At 49.4% G+C, this 21,179-nt stretch overlaps 1 protein-coding gene across 1 annotated transcript in view; it reads right to left on the bottom strand.

Annotated features, from left to right (window-relative positions):
- Positions 1 to 1,576: 1,576 nt before the first annotated feature.
- The window catches only part of MAPKAPK2 (MAPK activated protein kinase 2), a 47,736-nt gene continuing 28,133 nt past the window's right edge, over positions 1,577 to 21,179 (bottom strand). The window contains exons 2-10 of the mRNA XM_032289033.1: positions 7,262 to 7,401; positions 7,011 to 7,075; positions 6,638 to 6,717; positions 5,981 to 6,107; positions 5,355 to 5,430; positions 4,872 to 4,996; positions 4,431 to 4,516; positions 4,233 to 4,313; positions 1,577 to 3,262 (exon numbers count right to left, since the gene is read on the bottom strand). Coding sequence (XP_032144924.1) covers positions 3,119 to 3,262; positions 4,233 to 4,313; positions 4,431 to 4,516; positions 4,872 to 4,996; positions 5,355 to 5,430; positions 5,981 to 6,107; positions 6,638 to 6,717; positions 7,011 to 7,075; positions 7,262 to 7,401 — 924 coding nt within the window. The 3' untranslated portion in view covers positions 1,577 to 3,118. The remainder of the gene's footprint in view (positions 3,263 to 4,232; positions 4,314 to 4,430; positions 4,517 to 4,871; positions 4,997 to 5,354; positions 5,431 to 5,980; positions 6,108 to 6,637; positions 6,718 to 7,010; positions 7,076 to 7,261; positions 7,402 to 21,179) is intronic.

Here is a 21,179-nt window from a genome sequence, read left to right as displayed (position 1 = left end):
GGCCCCCAGTGATGCCTATGTCCTGGTCCCTAGACTGTGGATATGTTCCTTTACACGGCAAAGGGAACTTTGCAGATGGGATTATGGTTAAGAACCCTGCAATGAGGAGATTATCCTGGCTTATCTGGGTGGGCTCAATCTTATCACACCAGCTGGGTCAGAGAGATGTGACCACAGAAGGATCAGAAATATGTGACGTTTCTGGTTGAAGATGGAGAAAGGGGGCCACAAGCCAAGGAATGCAGGAAACCTCCAGAACTGGAAAAGGCAAGGAAACACGCCCCCAAAGAGGAATGCATCCCTGCTGAGACCTGGACTCCAGCCAGCCTAGTAAGACCCTATCCCACTCCTGACCTACCGAACAGGAATATCATAAATCTGTGTTGTTTAAGCCATTAAGATTTATATGGCAGAGGCTTTGTCAACAGGAAATGAACACAGCTTCTTAAGACAGCAGAGCTCTGACAACTTCCTCTCCTTCTCTCCCTGACTCCCTCCTACTACCCCTCATTCCTCCTTCTCGAGCTCTCATTGCTTCTAACACCTTCATAAGTGCAAACAAAGTACATGGATTTCTCTGAAAGCAAAACCCCACGCTGGTTTGTTTTGAGCAGTGATTTTAGAGTGATGAGTCGAGTCTCAAGGTGGGAATCAAACTCAGCAACCCACTGTCATAGAGGGGAGGTCCAGGGCCTGCTGTCCTCATGAGCTGAGCGTGGAGACGTAGTTCTTCTGGCGGCAGAGGGGACAAGAAAGTCTCTCAGCAGGGAGAGGGATCTGAGTTCCAATCCCACCATGCAGCTGCGTGACCCCCTAGCACATTATCTCGCCCTCTCAGTTACTTTCCTCACACATGAAACAGAAATCAGCAGCCACCCTATATAGCCTCTCCCTGGCAGCTCTGAGGGTAACATAAGAAAATGCGGGTGACACAGTGGAGGATGTGCTATTTCTCCACCTGACCCGGAGGGAGTGCAATGGGGCAGGCAGCCCAGTTTCTACTTCAGACTCTGCTGCAGGTCAGCTCATCACGTGGCCCCAGTTCTGGGCCTCAGTCTTCTCCTCTGTGCACTGAGAATGGGCCACAGGAACTCTGAGGTCTTCCAGCTCGGAGGTGGAGCATTTGGCTTCCGCATGACGCCCATTGCCGCCTCCCGGAGCGTGCAGGTGCTACACTAACCTGCTCCCCTGGTCTCTTTGCCAGGATTTCAACCAATTCACCACCAACCCCTCTTCCCTGGACCCTATACCAGCTGGCTTTTGCAGGCTAAAGGTGCCAGCACCTGGTGGTGGCTCTGCAGGTCAAAGAATCATATGCCAAAAAGAGCTTGGCTCCTGATTCTGAATCTGGTAAAAGATGGGCTGAAACCCTTGCAGCCTCCCTGTCCTGCTTTGAGGATGCCCTACACACATCCTGCCCAGGTCCTCACCAATGAGGTGCTGACTGCTCACCCAGGAGGCCCTCACCTCCTCTCCCAAGGCCCCCAATCCACCCTCCCCCACCACAAAACCCCTCTGCACATGGAGGCAGTCGGGGCTAGGCCTGAGCCCCAGGAAGAAAGAGGAAAAAAAAAACTTTCAACTATTAAATCTGTTTAGTAAAGACAATTTCGCTCATACAAAACAACAGTTTACAACAATCGAGTGCTGGACACACCATCTGAGACGAGGGAGATGCTGCAGGTACCCAGCGCCTTCCCCCATGCACAAAGACGACCCTGGACGCCCCTCCACCACCTGCCCCTGAGGGAGAGGAAAGGTGAAGTCTTCCTGCCACCTCTCCCTCCAAGGGAAGGGGGAGTGGGGGGCTATGGCACAGGGAGCCTATCCCCAGTTGCTCCTCATTTGTGCTGGGGGAGGCCCCTCCCCTCACCGGCCCCGAAGCTGAGTTGTTTGGGGTGATGGCAAATGGCTGATGGGCAAGGGAGCCAAGTCGGGACATCTTTGGTGCAAAGACTCCCCCCCACCCACCAGGCCACACAATGGAAATTTGAGGAAAGACCTCATAAGTGGCCCTGCCTTTGCCCATAAGGTAGCTGGCTGATGCCCCAGAACCAGGGGAGACACAGGAAATGCAAAAGCTTTGTCAACAGAAGCTGCCCAGGCTCACCCACATGAGCTGAGAGGCGGCCCATGGAGAAATGGCTAGAACTTTAAGGAAAATAAACACAAATGTGTTAATAATGGCAAGAAGGGGAAGCAGAGAGGTCATTCAGTAGATAAGTGCCACGGAAGACCTAGGACCAGCACTAAGTGGGGGAAAGGGGGCCCTGGGGGCTGGGGGTCCAGTCTTCCTGATCGCTGTGCCAGTGCCCGGTCACTCCTCTCTGCCTCCCAGAACTCAGCTAACGGAGACAGAATCTGGACGGGCTTCCCAGGCACTGTGGCAGGCTCAGCATGGGCAGGGCAGATCCAAGAAGGGAGAAGGTTCCTAAGCCCCAGCAGGGCCGTCTCCCTCTGCAGCCATGCCTGCCCCTGGCCCCTCGAATGCACGATCCCAGGCACAGATCTGCGCACTCGTACACACGTGTGCACACATACACACACACATACACTCACTCCTATTTGTCTGGCGCACTGGAGATGTCTGAGGGCTCTGAGAGAGGAGGTGCATGGCATCCTCCTCCAAGATGGCCGTTAGCTCCCAGAACGCGTGAGCCGGCGGGGACGACCCCAGGCTGTTGTGGGGAAATAGGGAGGGCAGATGGGACAACACAGGGACAATCCCTATGACAGTTTCCACAAATACCCTCTAACAAACCACAAGCGTTTGCAGTATCCAGAGAGGAAGGCGTCTGGTGGAGAGGAGGAGTAGGGGCAGGACAACAAAAGAGGTTTCATAAAAACTCTAAGTCAGATTACCGATAAAATTGCAAAACGAGCACAGGTTCAAGAGTACCTTGCTCACTTCTCTCCACAGCCTCCCAACCTCCCAGCCTCTCCCACTCTGGGGTGGCCAGAACCAAGGCAGAATTCAGCCACTGATGCAGTTCCAGGCTCCATGCAGCTGAGGAGGAGAGGAGGCAAATGTGGACAGTTCTGTGTCTCTTCGTTTAAAAAATATATTCCTGTAGAGAGTTATTGCTTGTCCTCCCACGGGCAGGAGCAGCGTGGTGGCTCAGTGGGCCAGGGCCGCGGCCTCCAGGGCCCGAGCTTTCTTCCGCCTCTTCAGCAGCAGAGGGTTGGACGCATCTTCAATCTTTTTTATCTTGATCTGCTCATAGTCAACACGCATTGTGGCCAAGGCACTGGTCATCTCCTCCTGGGGCCACAGCAGCACCAGAAAGGCACAGAGAGAGCCAGAAGACAGGAAGGAGAGATGGCAGGAGAGAGACATGAGAGGCAGAGACATGACAAGGGCAGGGTGAGGGCAGCGGGGGTGGAAGCAGAGAGAGAAGATGGGCTGGTTAGTGGTCCACGCTGCTGACGGCAGCCTCACCCCAGTGCCGGCCAGCAGAGAGCCTGGCTACAGCACTGCTGCTGTTCCCTCAGAGGCCCCCAGTGACCCAGCAGGAAAGCTGAAAGAGCCCTGGACCAGGAGTCAGGAAACCTGGATCTGGTCCGCCCCCATCAGTCACCAGCTGCGTGACCTGGAGTACATTGGCCTCTGCCTCTGGGCCTCGGTTTCTCTTCTGCAAAATTAGAAGATGATTATATCTGATGGTCTTTAAGGTCCCGTTAGAGACCCAGGGAGTAAAGGGATTCAAAGAAACAGCCCCAGCAGTGGCCAGGTATGGTGGCTCATGCCTGTAATCCTAGCACTTTGGGAGGCCAAAGCAGGTGAATCACTTGAGGTCAGCAGTTCAAGACCAGCCTGGACAACATGGTGAAACCCCATCTCTACTAAAAATACAAAAAGTCAGCTGGGTGTGGTGGTGGACGCCTCCCAGCTACTTGGGAGGCTGAGGCAGAGGAACCGCTTGAACCCAGGAGATGGAGACTGCAGTGAGCAGAGATGGTGCCATCGCACTCCAGCCTGGGTGACAGAGCAAGACTCCATTTCAAAAGAAAGAAAAGAAACAGCTCTGGTAGTTTGGGCAGGAACAGAATCCTCTGCTCACAACCTGATCAGCCAAGTGGCCCAGTTACTGTTCTTGTTGTAATGAAGACACCCCTGGGGTAAGAGATGCAGAATCGAGCTCTCCTCTGCCAGCACCATGCCTCACACCTGGGCACTCCCCGCAAGCCGCCCACCCCACCTGGATCCCCTCTCACCCAGTGGTGCCCCTCACCTTGACATCCTCCCACCGCTCCTTGTCCTCCTTCAGGACCCGGCTGGTGTGCAGTGGGGTTTGAGGGACCTTCGTTGATTGCTGAGAAGAGACAAAAGGGGTCCGAATCAAAGCCTGGGGTGGGCAGAGTCCTGGCTAAGACCCTGTCCTGCGGAACAGTCCCGTGGGACCCAAGGCTCCCCAGCCTGCCGAGCTTACCATGATCCAGGGATGGTTCATAAACTCGGTGATGGTCATTCTCTGGGTGGGCTCTGTTTTTAGCAGGTTCCGAATGAGCATCTTCACTGCGGGGTGGGACAGGGGGCAGGGACAGCTCAGGGGCCACTCTCCCTGGTCTGCTCCTTCTCCCAGTTTTCATGGGGTTCAAAGAGAGGTGGCATGGAGGCAGACTGCCCAAGGAACTCCCCCAAGGACTGTTATGGCTATACCACTTATAGGCACTACACAGACCCACAGCCTTGGCCTTGCCTCCAGCCCTCCACACAGGCAGGATGCACCCCTCAGGTGTGGGTGCAGGTGCTAACCCACAGTTACACCACATGAGATGGAGGCCCACACGTGACACACACACACACACACACACACACACGCACGTACGCACGCGCGCTATTCCCCTTGTCCTAAAAACCTGGTTCTTACCTTCCTCTGATACTTCTGACCATTCTGGGTTGGGAAATTCATACTGGCCCATTCGGATGCGAGTCTTCATGCCCGGAGAGATGGCAAGGCCGTGGTTGGAGTAGAAGGGGGGATACCCACACAGCCTGCATCAACAAGAGGAAGGAAGTGGGAGACCAGGCAGCTGTTACTTAGGGACCCTGCACCAGGAACAGAATGAGAAACAGGCTCTTCTCCTTGTAAAGGTCACAGAGAAATCGGGGCTCACTGAACAGGCTTAACATACAGTCAAGGACTGGGCCCAGGAATCTAGCATAGCAAGTATCTAAGGCACCCATGAGCTGGTTTACAATGCTACTTAGCTACGGGAACTGAGAGAAGGGGCACGCAGGGGACTCCCCTGTCCAAAGGAGAATGCTAACATCTGCCTCTTCCTCTTGACCTGGAGATGTACAGCCTGCCCTGACTCCCAGCCCCACCCAGTCCCCTCCCCAGCACACTCACAGGATGTACATGATGACACCCAGGGACCACATGTCACAGGACTTGTCATACTTCTCTGGGCCCAGCACTTCTGGAGCTGTAAACCAAAGGTCAACATGGGTGGGCCCGGCTCTCAGAACCCTGCAATCCACTCAGTTTCTCTGTGAAAGATGCTCCCCCTCCCAGCCTTTCAGCCTGTCATGAGGTGGCAGCAGCTGGGGCGCAGGAGGAAGAGCCGAAGCCCAGCCCCAGGACTGGAACAGACACCGTTCTCCACGAGAAACCCTGGAACTAGGATCTTAAGTCTCATGCCATCCATTTAATCTGAGACACTCTGAACACGCTTTGAAAGCTTCTTCCATGCCAATGAGCCCAGAACAAGACCTGGGTCCCAGACGCCACTGAGAATCTGATGGAAACCATGGCTCTTCTCAGAAAGCTCCTGGTACAGTCTTCCCTACACTTCCTCCACTGCAGTTTCGCTCTAACGAGCCCTGCTTCTCAGCAGGTCCCAGCAGAACCAGCACCAGAAGGGGTCATACAGACACAACTCTCCTAGGCTCTGCGGCCCCCCCGCTGAGCCAAGAAGAGGGGGCTGAGAAAAGTTCTGGGAAAAGCCTAGGTCCCTGGGCCTCCTGTGGACTTACCCACATAGTATGGCGTATAACAAGGGGTGGTCAAAGAGTTGTGGCTGGTGGTTTCCTTGGCAAAGCCAAAGTCTGTGAGTTTCAGGATGGCGTTGGGCCTTTTGGAGGTGTATAAGAGATTCTCAGGCTACAGAAAGAGAGAGAAAAATAACAACCCTGTTGGAGCTGGGAGGGGCTGTCAGAAACCAAAGGGGTCCTGGTTCCTCCCTTCCTCTGCTCATCCAGCAACCATTTGCCTATCCCGGGCACTGTCCACCACAAGGAGCGGCAGCTCTCTATGGGTGTCTGCCTGGCCCATGTGCTGCCCACCACGAGGAGCGGCAGCTCTCTGTGGGCAGGTGTCTGCCTCCGCTGGGTTTCCAGAGTGCCTGGAGATGAGAGACTGACACACAGAACCCGCAGTAAACACCACAGGGACAGAGAAACCAAGAATGTGTCTGTGAGATTCTGCCTGCGGAGAACCACAGGGCTGAGTGTGGCCAGAGAATGTTTCACTACTGGGTTTATGGGTTTGCCCATGGGCAGAGAGGGCAGAGAATGGTATGCTCAGGAACCAGGCAGTAAGGATGCAGGGTGGCCTGGCAACCATCCCCGGGGTGGCATAGCCCCCCTGCTGCTCCCACAGTACTCGGGCTCAGGGCTGTGAACAGCTGGCACCTTGACATCCCGATGGGCAATGTTGATGGAGTGCAGATACTGGATCGCCTCACCAATGCTCTTCATGATTTCGGATGCTTCTGTAGAGGGGAGGTAAGGGGGAGTGGGAAAGAAAGTCACGAAGACACATCATTAGACTTGAAAGCCCAGTGCACCAGTCCCACCTCTGTGCAGCCTGAGGTTCCCCACAGCCACCACCCACCCCAGAAACAAAGCCACCAGGAGCTGCCCTGGTCAGCTGAGGCACCCCTTGCAGCATGCTGGAGGGGTATCAGCCTCCACACCCTTCCCCGAGAGCAGGCACTGCAGAGGCCCCTTCAGACCTCCACTGCCCTGCCTGCCTGCACCTGTTCCCGCAGCAGATCGTTTCTACCTCTTTCTGTGAACGCCTGGTCTCCTCGGTCCTGGATTCGGCTAAAGAGTTCTCCACCGTCCAAACTGAAACAAAGCCACAGTGAGATCCAGAGAACACTGCATCCTGACGCCACTCTCCACTGCCCCCAAAAGAAATCAAGTGGTGACATTCCAGGCTTCAGGCCCACTCCTGGGCTGTCCTCAGAGGGCAAGGCACCTGGGTGGGGAGTGGGGACAGGCTGGGCAGGGACCAGAACAGTGGCTGCTTACCATTCCATGACAATCAGCAGGCACTTCCTCCCTGCATACAGATTCTCATAGACATCCACGATCCGCACGATGTGCGGGCACTGGGAGGCCCGCCAGTGCAGCTCCACCTCCCTGCGGGCCTTGGGGCAGTCCTGAAGCATCTGCAGGCCAAACAACTTCCTGAGGAACTGCACTCTCACATGGGCCTGCTCTAAGCCCCTGGCCCGCATGCCCTGGCATCACCACCGACATACCACAAAGCCCCCACTCCCGCTGGCCACTCCCTACCAGCCCCCCGGCACATTTCCTGAGGCCTCTGCAGTTCCTTATCTGCTCTATATGAAATCTCACCATGACCCTCTTGGGGCCTTGACAACTACACTGAGATCAGCCCTCGGACCATTCAGTCCAGCTTAGGGCCTATCTTCAGTTTAGGCCATGACGTCTGCTCCAGAAGGCAAGCAGCAGTCAGGTACTGGGAAGCAGGGGGTGAAGGGGTTAGGGGGAGAAAGGCAGACTGAGAAAAACCAAGACAGCATTGGAAAGGGGACTAGAGCAAGGGGAGACTCCAAAGTCCATAGGAAAAGGTACCTCCGCAATTACTCAGCCCCAGCACACCAAATCCAGAGCGATGTCCTCTCTACCTCTGTGGCTGACTTCAACCAAGCAACAGAAGGCCTTGGAAGTCAGCCAGATACTGGTCTGAATCCAGTTATTACTGGATCGGCAAGCTTGAGCAAGTAACTTAACTGGCTGAGCCTCATTGATGCCCCTTCTTATCCCTGGATCAGTTGGCTGGGAGTATTACAGGAGGCTAGCTCCTCACCAGCCTCAGGAGTTCACTCTTGACTTGTCTAAGCCAGTCTCATTAATTCCAATTCCTTTGCTAGTGACTCGCTTGGGAACAAGCCTACCACCCAACTGACCAAGATCTTTGTAAGAAATCTGCTAAGAGACTTCTTAAAGGGAGCACAGGAAGCCTATATCATCACTCCTGTATATGGCAACTGGGGCCGTGACAAGCACATCATGACCAGTAAGGGGGGCCTAAGAGGATAAACCAATGCACTGAGGAAGGCCACCAGGAGAGATGGCAACCACCTGGATTGTTGCTGACATCAACCAAGGATACCTCATGACTTCTTTCTGACAAGATAATAAACTTTTCTTACTGTTTAAGCTGCTTTTCATGAAAATTTTTATTGCTTGGGGCCAAAAGTATCCTGATCTACCCATCCTTTGTAAAGTGGGGATAATGGCTTCTGTTTCACAGATTTGTTGTAAGGATTAAATGAATATCTCCACAAAGCACCTCACAGAGTGAGGTCACATGTGCTCACTAATAGCTGTCATTTTTATCACTGATCGTCTGCTAAGTGCAAGCACAGGTGCCAAAATAATTAAGACAGGGACACTCACAGATCTAGCATCTTCATGGGAAGTCAAGATGCAGTCCACACTCCAGCTGCTTTGGACAAGCAGAGGGCTAGGGTGTCCAGGAGACAGGCTGGGAAGAAAATGGACAGGCACAGGGAAGGCATCCAGGCGGGGGGAAACGTAGGAAGCAGGTGCTAACTGACTGACTGAGGTGGAGTGGAGCTGGGATGATACAGTAGGGAGGGCCGAGAACCTGCTGCAAAGTGTCTGAAGCTTGCAGATAAGATCAGATGGCCAAGGTGGAGATGGCGGATGGCAGGGAAGGGCAAACAAGTATTTCCAACAGTAAGGATGGCATACATTTATGCTATGGCCCATGATGTGTTGGGCTTTTCCTAACTGTACAACATTTGACATTTTGCAGGATGAGGAAAGTGAAGCTCAGGAAAGTAGCATGCCCAAGGCTACATTTCTGAGAAAAGGCAGAGCCAAGGCTGGAATCCAGGCCTGGTAGACTCCAAAGACCAAGTCTTTCCACCATACCACCTAGCTTTTAGAGGAGGTTGGAAGCCAAGACTTCTCAGACTGACTTTGCAGAGGCCATTCCCCATCAGGTGTCTAGAGGGAATCAATGACAAGATAACTGGGTCTCTCCCATGGAGTCATGGTTGGCTGGAGCCCATAGTTGCAGGAGTCAAGGTTCCTACGAGGTCACACTGCCACCTTGTGGCCATATGAGGACACCGCATGGGTCTTGAGTTCTGCCACTTTCAACTTCATTCGGGTTTTTTTGTTTTTGAGACAGGATTTCGCTCTGTTGCCCAGGCTGTAGTGCAGTGGCACAATCTTGGCTCACTACAACCTCCCCCTCCCAGGTTCAAGCGATTCTCCCACCTCAGCCTCCTGAGTAGCTTGGATTACAGGTGTGAGCCACTATGTCTAGCTAATTTTTTGGTATTTTTAGCAGACAGGGTTTTAATGATGTTGGCCAGGCTGGTCTCAAACTCCTGGTCTCAAGTGATACCCCGTCTTGGCCTCCCAAAGTGCTGGAATTAGAGGCGTGAGCCACTTCACCCATCCTTCAACTTCATACATTTGGATGTACCAGGAAAAAAGTTTACTTTCGCATGCTCTAAGAGGAGAAGGCACTGGCCAATTTCTTTTGTTCAATCCAACAAGCATTTTCTGAGTTCCTACTATGGGCCATGCATTGCACTGAATGTCAAAACCAAATAGAGGGGTCCTGATCTGGAAGAGCCTAGGTTAGCGGGGGGTCAGAAGATACGAGGGGAGACACAGAAAAATGCTTAAAATCCAGTGAGATTACATGCTGTAAGAGTGCTAAATTCCCAAGGGTTCAGGAACAAGGTTTCCACAGCAGCTAAGCAGAAATAACCTCTATCGCCCCCTACAGGCACATAGGAACTGGAGCACAGAGAAGAATCAAGTTGTCAAATTTACTCAGAGGCAATGTGTGGTTGTAGAGTTACAACTGGGGAAGACTTGGCCCGGTCTGAAATTTGTCAATTTCTTCTTGCACAGCCTCACAGAGAGGTCTACCTTTCAGAGCCTGTGCCACAGGCATTTAGGAGTGATGATATCTGCCTAGCCTCCCCCTCACAGAAACATCATGAGCATCTAATGAAATAATACCTCTAAAAATGCTTTGTTATCAGAAAGGCATTCATCACTGTCAACCAGTACCATTAGTGCCACGGTAGAGGGAGGTCCCTCTGTCACCAGTGAGTTGAGCCTGGAGCATGTGGATGTAACCAGTACAAGTTACCAGCAAGAGTATAGGCTGGGTTTCTGTCTTCAGCCCAGTTACCACGACAAGGACATCTGCCAACCAGAGCTGTGCTAAATGGGATGCACCAAGGTCCAAACCCAAATGCATGCACCCTGACACCCCCTGAACTCCCAGAGCCCATTGCAAGTTCCATGCTTTCTGCCCTAGACACGTTAAGAGCGCATGGCACAAGGCAAAGGAGAGACTGCAGCAAGAAGGGCTGGGTTCACATTGCACTTCCAGACTTGCACAAAATCTCTTCCCATTAGAGGAGACGGACGGATGCAGCACAGTGAACCTGGGCTTTGGAATCATATGCATTTCCAATCTTGGTTCTGCACTTCCTAGCTTGTATCAAGCAAGGCCATCTATATTCCTGAAAAGTGTTTCCTCATCTATAAAATTAGATTCAACTTCATAAAACAATATCCTTGAAGATGCTTCAAAAACTCTATATAGGGTACTTTTCACTTTCAAAAAACTTACCATTTTGCATATTTATGCCTTATCTCCCCAACCTAACTGTATTTCCAGTGGGCAAGATCTAATTTGATTTCTGTTTACTCCCTCCCCCTTCCTTCCCTCACTTGGTGGTTAGGAATTACTGAGCCCACACCCCCTCATTCTGTTGCGTCTTCTCCCTTCTAAACTCTCTCCCCCAGTGACTGAGTGAGGTGAGCTGTCCTCTCTGTCCTGAAGTAAATTGGAAAAGGTAGTATTTTTAATTTCTTAGAGAAACACAGCAAGAATTTCCCATGAAGACTGGTCACTGACATCCGATACCCAGGTGCATGTTTATCAGAAATCCCTGACTGGATAGGAAAATCAACCCAAGCAACGAAAGACCATCAAATGGGTCAGGCAGGCTGGCTGACGTCATGGGCACACAGCCCGGAAGCACCCAGGTGGCTTTGTGGACAAGTGAGGAGTGCAGAAAGCCTGGAGGGAGGAAACCAAGAATGCACTAATCTGGAGTACAGCGCTAAGTAAAGAACAGCAGGGGAGATGGCCTGCGCGCGGAGCCAGAGAAGAGACGAGGAAGGAAAGCAGGACTCCTAGGGCACTGCCAGAGGCCACCAGCAGAGTGAGGCAGCAGGTCCACCCAGAAGCCAAGGCTCCCACTCCTTGGGCATAGCCATGGCCATAGGCCGTGGAGGCCAACAGGCCCTGGAACACAGCTCTGAGGACCAGAGACTAGAAGAAGGAAGGGTCTTCCTACTAAAAAGCCACAGATCGCTGGTCAAGAATGCCTGGAGGAATTGTGAAATACTTTAAGCCCAAACTAAGCCCCAGTCCAACATTGTGACTCACCTCAGCCCCACGCAGTTTGTGCCTGAAATTCTCTTACACTATAGAAAAGGTTAACGATTGCATGTGCTTGGCTGCAACCCAACAGGCATGGCCCCTTGCCAACTGTGGCAGGGGCAGGGGGCCAGGCTACAGAGCCCACTGCCTGGGGAGGAATCTCTAGGACAGTGGCAGTGAGGGAGCTGTAGGAGCTGCCTAAACACAGTCCCATGCCTCTCTGTCTCTGCCAGAACCTGAGGGGAAGAAGGACAGGACCTCTCCCCCTATTCAGAGTGTGCATGGTTCCCCTCATCCCCTCCCACGAGTCTGCCATCGTGGAGCCACATGGAAAGGCTCAGGAGTGGTCACCATTTGAACCCTAGCTGGGCCAGAGGAAAGGAAAGCAGCCGGCACCCAGGGCCTGAGGTGCTACTCACCAGCAAGGCGGAAATGAGGACAAGACTGGGAAGGAGCAGGCCCCAGGGCCTCAGGGGACCCCCTTCACAAGCCCCGCTGATCACTAGCTGTGTGAACTTGGGGAAGTTTCCAAGCCTTTTGAGCCTTGGTTCCCTTATCCATTAATAGGACAGTAATAGCCCCTACCTCATGGGGTTGCTATTTTACACAAGTTAATAGACGTGCATGATGTAAACAACTAAGAATGGTGTTTGGCATGTAGTTTACTGCATCCGTGTTTGCTATTATTATTCTGCTCCCCACTCCCCATGTGTTGGAGACCCACTGGGGTGGGCAACTGGGATTCCATTACACCCATTTCAATGAAGGTGCCATTAATAGCTCTGGGCAATGGGCAGAGGGGGGACCCCGGGACACAAGGAGGAAAGCAGGCTGTGGCATCCCAGCCCTGCACACTCCTTCACTACACCACCTAGGCTGGGCAGCTGAGGGTGGGGTGCACATGTAATGAGAAAAGGAAGACATCCCTCCCCAAGACAGACTGATTCAGCGCCAAGAGTGATGCAAAAGGCTGATTCTGGCACCAAGTGTGTTGTGGGTGTGTGGTGCAGTGTGTGGTACGTGTTGTCAAACAAGACTTCCTCTTCACTCCCAGGAGGCAGCTGGGGGTCAGGAGGAAAGCCACATGTGTCACGCACTAACCCACCATGCCTCCAGGCCAGGGCCACCCACTCCGGTCCCTGGACCACCAGTGCCTCTGCTGCACCACATGGAGGATGGCTGGCCAGGGTGCTCCACAGGGTGTAAAGGAAGGCAGTCTCGGGAGGGCCGCTGCTGCAGGTAAGCCCCAGAAACCTCTTAGCAAGGTGCTGCTGGAGCAGGCTGCGGGTCAAGGGGCGCTGGCAGTGCTCTGTGCTAAGTGGCTCCTAAGTACTGTTGGCCCTTGAACAACTCAGGTTTGAACTGCGTGGATCCATTTGTACACGGATTTTCTTCCACTTCTGCTACCCATGCAGCAGCAAGACCAACCCTTCCTCTTCCTCAACCTACTCAGTGTGATTTTCTTAATGACGTTTATTTTCTTTAGCTTATTTCATTCTAAGAATAAAGATATAATACATGGAACAGAAAAAATATGTGTTAATTAACTATTTACGTAATCAGTAAGGCTTTGGGTCAACAGTAGACTATTATTTAATAGTAGTTTTGGGAGAATCAAAAGTTTTATGTGAATTGTTGACTGCTCAGGGGTCAGTGCCCCTAACCCTTACATTGTTCGAGGGTCAACTGCACTTCAAATGGGTCATCTCACTGACTTCACCCCTACCCTGGGAGGAAATATCCTGTTTTATAAATGAGAAAACTCATTGAGTCATTACTTCACGACCTTGTGGCCAGTTGTCCCTGGCAGGGCTAGAATTTGAATCCTGCTGTGGCTGCTCCTAAAGCCTCCTTTCCACCACTCCACAGTAAGGCAAAGAATGCAAAATCTGCCCAAGACTGTCCACAACAGCAACAGCCAGAAATGGAGGCTGAAAACATCTTAAAGTGCAAACCCTTTGATGTTAAAATTCTACTTTGAGAATTTCACCCTAAGGTACTAATCATAGGTGTATCTTTAAGAATATATACATCTCAAGAGTTATTTACTTTTACTAGAAATGGCAAACAAACTATTAAGAAATACCTGAGACTGGGTAGTTAATAAACAAAAGATGTACCTGGCTCACAGCTGTTTGCATCACAAATCCCAATCTATACTTCCTTTAGTTATCAGAACATGTCTGATGTTAAGTGGAAGTTACAAACCCTATGTATACTATAAACTCAGTGCTCTATGAATATTTATTTGGATCTGTATATAAAAACAATAAAAGCATTGGAGCTGGGCGTGGCGGCTCACGTCTATAATCCCAGCACTTTGGGAGGCCAAGGCAGGCAGATCACTTGAAGTCAGAAGTTCATGACCAGCCTGGTCAACATAGTGAAACCCTGTCTCTTATCAAAAAATACAAAAAAGCTAGCCAGCCATGCTGGGACGCACCTGTGATCCCAGCTACTTGGGAGGCTGAGGTGGGAAAAATCACGTGAACCCAGGAGGCGGAGGGTGAAGTGAGCTGAGATCCCGCCATTGCATTCCAGCCTGGGCAACAGAGCGAGACTCTATCTCAAAAAAATAAAAATAAATAAAGGCATTAAGACTCAATGAGTTGTTAATAGTAATGATCTCTGAAAAACAGAATCACAGGAGATTTAATTTCCTTTATTATGTCTTTATTTTCTAGGCGATTTACAATTAGTATACGTTACCTTTTAAAAAAACAAAGAAGCTTAGCTCTCCAAATTTTAGTCAGAGGATGGCCATCCACGCCTCAGGCCCTATGGCCATGGAGTATATCTCTGGGGCTTCCAGAAGCCCTGCCAGATGGAAGATGTGGAGCCAGAGGGGGACATAGGAGGAGACATACAAGCACTGGATCCCAACCTCACAGAATGGATCACTCAGCGAACCCGCAGAATGCCCAGCATGTGCCACACACTGGTTTAGAGGATGCCAAGGGTATAATAGAAAACATGACAAATAAGGCCTGTGACTGCAACGGGACTTAACATTTTAGTGCAGAACATACGTAAAAAACAGGTTCAAAGAAAACAGTTTTAATTATACACTGTGACTTATGCTGCAAAGGAAAGAAAGAAGATGCTGCCATAAAAGCAGCAATGGTTTAAGGGAGAATCCCTCTCATCTCTCAAAATTACAGACAGCTGCTTACAGGATGGAGTGAGATGTCACACTTCTCAATTATCCCAGCTTGGAAGTGTGAGAGGTGGCAGGCAGAACAATCTTGGCTGAACTACTGACTTTCCTCTACATTGACGGGGGAAAAGAAGATGTCCTCCTTTCAGAGCCTCGGCAAAGCTCAGTGAGGACTGACTGATGGTTCTCCCCCAGAACCATGATCTAAACATAAATCCAACAACAGATTTAAAAAGCCTTAGAAGGTTGATGAGATAAAGATGCCACACAGACCCTTCAGGTGGACGCACACATTCCCAAATATCTGGTTGGGAGGCAAAAGCAAGTCTCTATTTGTTATTAATGTTCGTTAACATGATGGGGAAAAGTCCCTATCCAAAACAACGCTAAAACTTACAACGGGGAATCCCAGTATCAAAAGCCTTAAAACCACCACGTGGCCCAGAAGATGGGGCCTGGCTCCAGTGCAGGCCACCGTCCCTGTCCGCCCCCTCTGCAGAGTGGTCACAGGCAGTCGCAAAAGCCTGGGGCTCAGCAAAAAGTCAAGAGGCCTAAAAATCGCACTGTAAATGACAAATCTTTAAAACACTTGCAACACATGATGGATAAAAGGCTAACTTAACTCAGACAAATAAATTGTAGAAGATCAACAACCCAATATAAAAATGGCCAAAGGATAAGAACAGGCAGTTCAAAGCAAAAGAAACACAGATGGCTGAATGGAAGACGCTCAGTGTAGCTCTAACAGAAATGTTTGGAAAAACAATGATGATCACTCACCAGACAGGCAAAAAAAATTAACATTTGACCAAAACAAAACTCCTGGGTTTATGCAAAGATCTGGGGAGAAAAGGCACATTCTTACATTCTCAGTTGGTAGGAAAATAAACTAGTATTTTTTGGGGAGGAATACTGTATCTATCTAAATTGTAAATGTTCAAACCTTGGACCCAGTATTTACCCAGCAGGAAACCATCCTACAAATTATATTCATAAATCATTTTAATGGCAAAAAACTGGTAACAACCTAAATGCCTACCAATAAGAGGCTGGTAAGATAAATGACAGCAAATCCATACAACGTGCGGCATCATAAAAGAATGAGGCAGCTCCCCACACGCGGCGACGGGGAGAGCAGGATGCTATTAAATGGGAAAGCAGATAAGGACCCAGATGATATAATACTTTGGCTTTATCTTTTTAACATCCTAATTTTTTTAATGGAACTGCTTCCACCTTACTTAAGTAGCTTTTAAAGTATATTCATAAAGACAAGAAGCAAACACACCAAAAAGTTAATTAGTGTTTCATTATAAATGGCAGTAATATGGATAACATTTTCTTCTTTTGCATATTTTTTACATTTTCAAAAACAAAAACGTACTGAACAAAATATATAGCATAATCCCATTTGAGTATTTTGTTGTTAATGTTTTGTTTTTTTATGGAAGAGAGGAGAGGATATATGAAATTTTAGATGCTTTAATTTTTTTCTGGAGGAATTTACCCAAAAAATTTTTTTAAAAAGGTGGCAGTGTTGACTACGGTGGAATAGGTCCTAGAGATAAGTGTGTATGATTTTTCTTTTTATTTGATATCTCTATGTATTGTTTGAATCTTTATCATCTGCATGAACTTTTTAAAAAAAAATTAAGTGAAAGGGTTTGGATTCTCAGGTGCAGTATGCTTCAGGCCTTACCCTGGCCTGAGACAATGACACACATGTGCCCTAAATGTAGGCCAACTTTCCTGCTAGCGGGAGAAGAGAGATTTCACATTGGCCACAGGAAGAAGAGAGGCCTTGCGTAACTCTAGGTCAGAGGCCACACTTGACCAGGCCTGGCATCTTCCCAGAGGATGTAACTCTCAGAATTGATAAGGAGTGAGCAGAGGCCCCAAAGCCCTAAACCACTGCTGCAAACCACTTCTGACTTATATGGACATGAACACTGCACAAAGCCGTGATGTCAACCATGCAGGAGTCTTGGGTAGGAAACTGAAAGGCAGGGACAGAGATATTTCTGTTTCTTCTAGCAAATGACTTTGAAAGAGAAAGAGGAATTTTCATTTAAACCACACTGATCGTGTGCCAGGTGCACTTTAAATATAGAAAATATTGCCATATTTAAGCTTCCTAGCAGCCCTACAGAACAGGATCGATTGCTGACTCCATTGTACAGGTGTGGCAACCAAGGCCCAAGTTAGTGTTAATAATTTGCCCAAGGCCACATGGCCAGTATGTGCTAAAGCCAGGAGTCAGACCCAATTCATATCTAACCTCCAGTCTCTTTCATTCACAACAAGGGAGGCTTTAACAAATAAACCCTGAGCTGCTATTAGTTTACTGTTGGCCTCTCTCATCCCCTCCTAAGTAACTCCATCTTTGCTCTGTTCACAGGCCTACCCTATTCGCATCAGGCCCGGGGCCAGAGCCCAGTACAGAAAAGTCACAATAAATATTTACTGATTAAAAGGGTGGACTGTACACCAGCACAACAAGATACAAGGCATCTTTCCCTAGGAGACAAGGCAGACAGCGGTAGAAAGGAAACACCCTAAATGCTCCAAGTTGGCTTTAAGCTAAGATCCAAATGGCAAGAAGAAAAAGATCATGTTCTTAGTAGTATGTAGGTATTACTAGTATCTACTTTTAAAAATCCACAGAGATGGGCAAGCTAACAAGAGAAATTAAGACAGAAGGAGGTCAGGAACGCTGCCTCTGGCCTAAGCAGCCCCTGTGCATATGACCCTGTGCTGCTGCCAAAACAAATCTAAAATTTTACTTTGAAGCAACAAACGCAATCTCACCTTTGTCATCCCAGCTGAGCAGAATGAGACTCGGCAATGTGTACCTGAGTCAACAGATCTAACGGGGGTTGAGGGGAATTGCGAGAGAAAGTGGAAGAAGAGAAGGATCCTACAATTCAAGAGGGCAGTGTGTGCGCACACACGCACACGCACACACACACACAAACACACATCCCCTACCCGGTACATAATTCCACATGCCTAAGACTGGAGACAGCTGGGTGAGGAGAGAAGAAAAAGGAACCAGAAAATGGATCACTGTTGTAGTGACATACAGCAGGTTACATGGCCAGGGAGAAGACAGGAACCATTCTTTCCTACATAGTGAGAGAAATGACCCAGACACAAGAGTGAGTTCAAGCAACCTAACAAAAACACAAGGTCACCTGTGAGAGAGAGGTCACATCTTCTCCTATGGGCAGGGCACCTGATAAATTCTCATTCTACATCACCTCACACATAGCTGAAAATACAAGGAAGGGAACTATTACCCTGAACTTAATTCTGACCAGGAAGAAAAATCTAGTAAATTATGTTAATAATTTAAAAAAAAAATACTTCCACTAGTAAAAACAATAATAACAAGAACAGCACATTGGGAGGAAGTAACCTCGTCAATTCAGAGTTCAAAGGAGAGAGGGGAAAAAAAGAGAGACAAAGACAATTGTTTAGTCTAGACTTCAAGAAAACCAATATTTAGGTCAGGTGCGGTGGATCACACTGAAATCCCAGAACTTTGGAGGCTGAGGCAGGAGGACGGCTTGATGACTAAGAGGATATGAAAAGGAGGAGGAGGAGTTCAAGACCAGCCTGGGCAACACAGGAAGACCCCGTCCCTACAAATAATTTAAAAAATTAGCCGGGCATGGTAGCACAAGACTGTGCTACTCAGCTACTCAGAAGGCTGACACAAGAGCATCACTGAGCCCAGGAGGTCAAGGCTGCAGTGAGCCGTGATCATACCACTGCACTTCAGCCTGGGCGGCAGAGTGAGACCCTGTCTCACAAACAAAAAACGAAAAAGAAAAACAATATTTAGATATTAAGACCAAGGAGAACGATGGGCAGAAATCCTAAAAGGGAATACATTTTGAAAGACATGGTCCAAGTCTCTAAAAGTGCATTCTGATCATCTAAACCACAATAGTCCCCTGAGGAAGAAAGCAGGAGACAGTCACATGTCAGGGAGAAGCGATGAGCTCAGATAGTAAAGGATGTGTGCAAAGACACGAGCAACTGCCCATAAGCCAGGACAGGCCCAAAGGGAGCAGTCTGGGCTCGCTAAACAGAACAAGTAGAGCTTCGGAAAATGCAAGAGCTACTAGGATCATGCCTTCAAGCTATATCCAAAGCCATAAGAAGAACCAGGGACGAAGTGGCCCCGTGATGGGGACAGAGGTTCTAATACACAAGGTGACAGAGAATGGGGGAATGTTCATCTCCAGTATTTCCCATCTTTTCTATCAAGGAGAATGGTCTACAAGACTAGAACAAGCTAAACATTTACACACATTCTCTCTCTCTCAAGAGAAGCCTCAAATCTAAGCCAGACCATGAAACAACTTACAATCACCCCGAATTACATCCCAGGATGCAGAAGGGAAGTGCGGGATGATTCCGGAACTACTGCTGGCAGTGGTTCAGGAGTGGAGGGGAGAGGAGGGGTGATGTTCTGCTTTCTGGCAGCACATGTTCTCTCGGAACCCAGTGTCCACAATGCTTCAGGCACTAGACCAAGCTCACAGGGCTTCAAGGTTCACAGTCAAGCCAAGGGGAAAAAAGAAGCAATATATAAACAAAACTGTTAATAAACTATGATGACTAAGAAGATATAAAAAACTGGGGGGGTTGGCACTTTTCTTTTTTTTTTTTTTTTTTTTGGGATGGAGTTTCAGTCTGTTACCCAGGCTGGAGTGAAGTGGTGTGATCTTGGCTCACTGCAACCTCTGCCTCCCAGGTTCAAGTGATTCTCCCACCTCAGCCTCCTGAGTAGCTGGGATTACAGGTGCCCGCCACCACCACACCTGGCTAATTTTTATTTTTGTAGTAGAGATGGGGTTTTACCATGTTGACCAGGCTGGTCTTGAACTCCTGACCTCAGGTGATCCACCTGCCTCAGCCTCTCAAAGTGCTGGGATTACAGGCGTGAGCCACTGCACTCAGCTGGCACTTCTGTTTGTTTAAAGGGAGGGGGACAAATAGAATGAACTGCTTAACATCTGTCTCTGGAAAAGCTCTAGAACAAATCATAATCTAAACCATACAAGCTAGCCTGGGTCCCCTATGAGGCCACAGCAAGCTAGTCTCATTTCCTTTTAAGCGAGTTTACTGAATTATAGACCAAAGGAATGCCAGACACAGGGGGTCGACCTCTATAAAGTATATGAACACAGTCTCCTGCCAGACGTTAGAGATGACAGAGGAGGAGGCAGTGAGATGACAAAGCGTTTAGATCATATTTGCAGTTGTTACAAATGACCAATAACAAAATGCTGTTTAGTGGATCTAGGACAGGCTGCTGAACACGCACCAAACTGAACTCACTGCCCCTTGAATTTGCTCCCGGATCTCAGTAAATGGCAGTGACATCACCATCTAGTCAGGCTCACAGATAGAAATCTTGAGTACTCATCCTCAGCCTCTCTCCCTCCCTCATCCACAGAACCAGTCCAATTTTGTCTTTGGGAAGATCTCCCAAATCCATCTTTCCTTTCCCAGTCCTGCTGTCGCTTACTGGGTTGTATCCCCCTTTTCTCTTGTGCGCTTTCTCTTTTTGAGACAGGGTCTCATTCTGTCCCTGAGGCTGGAGTGCAGTGGCGCAATCTCACTGCAAACTGCCCCTCTGAGTCAAGTGATGCTCCCACCTCAACCTCCTGAGCAGCTGGGACTACAGGCATGCACCACCATGCCTGAGATAATTTTTTATTTTTGGGTATATGCGGAGGTTCACCACGTTGGCTAGGCTGGTCTCAAACTCTTGACCTCAAGTGATCCGTCCATCTTGGCCTCCCAAAGTGCTGGGATTACAGGCATGAGCCACCATGCACGGCCTACTCCTGTGTGCTTTCTAATTGGTTTCTAGAAGGGAGACTTACTCCATCCCAGTACATCCCAGGTCAGATGCTGAAGGCAAAGCTGAGCAGGACATTTTCTTCCTTAAACATCTCCACTGGCTAACATGATAAAATCCAAATTCCGTAATTTACTCATCCCTAGCTCCTACCCACATCTTCGCTACCCTCACCTCCCAACACATCTGCTATATTTAAGCTACAACACACTTCCTAACTTCAGACAAGCTGGGCCTTGTCATGACTTCAGGTTTGTGCATCCTACAAGAACCATGGCAATGTCACCTCCTCTGTGAAACCTCTGATCACTTCCAGGCAGTCAGCCCCTCTGCCTCTCTGTGCCCACAGACTATTGCTAAACTGTGACTTCAGCACTCACCAGTGTGATTTATAAAAAACTGTTTCTCTTCTCACTGTAGACCATGTGCCTCT

The sequence above is a fragment of the Sapajus apella genome, unplaced genomic scaffold, assembly GCF_009761245.1.
Source record: "Sapajus apella isolate SASKATOON/1434 unplaced genomic scaffold, GSC_monkey_1.0 scaffold22, whole genome shotgun sequence".
Classification (NCBI taxonomy): Eukaryota; Metazoa; Chordata; class Mammalia; order Primates; family Cebidae; genus Sapajus; species Sapajus apella.
The sequence above is the reverse complement of the archived record's forward strand: the minus strand, read 5'-3'. Positions and strand labels throughout refer to the sequence as shown.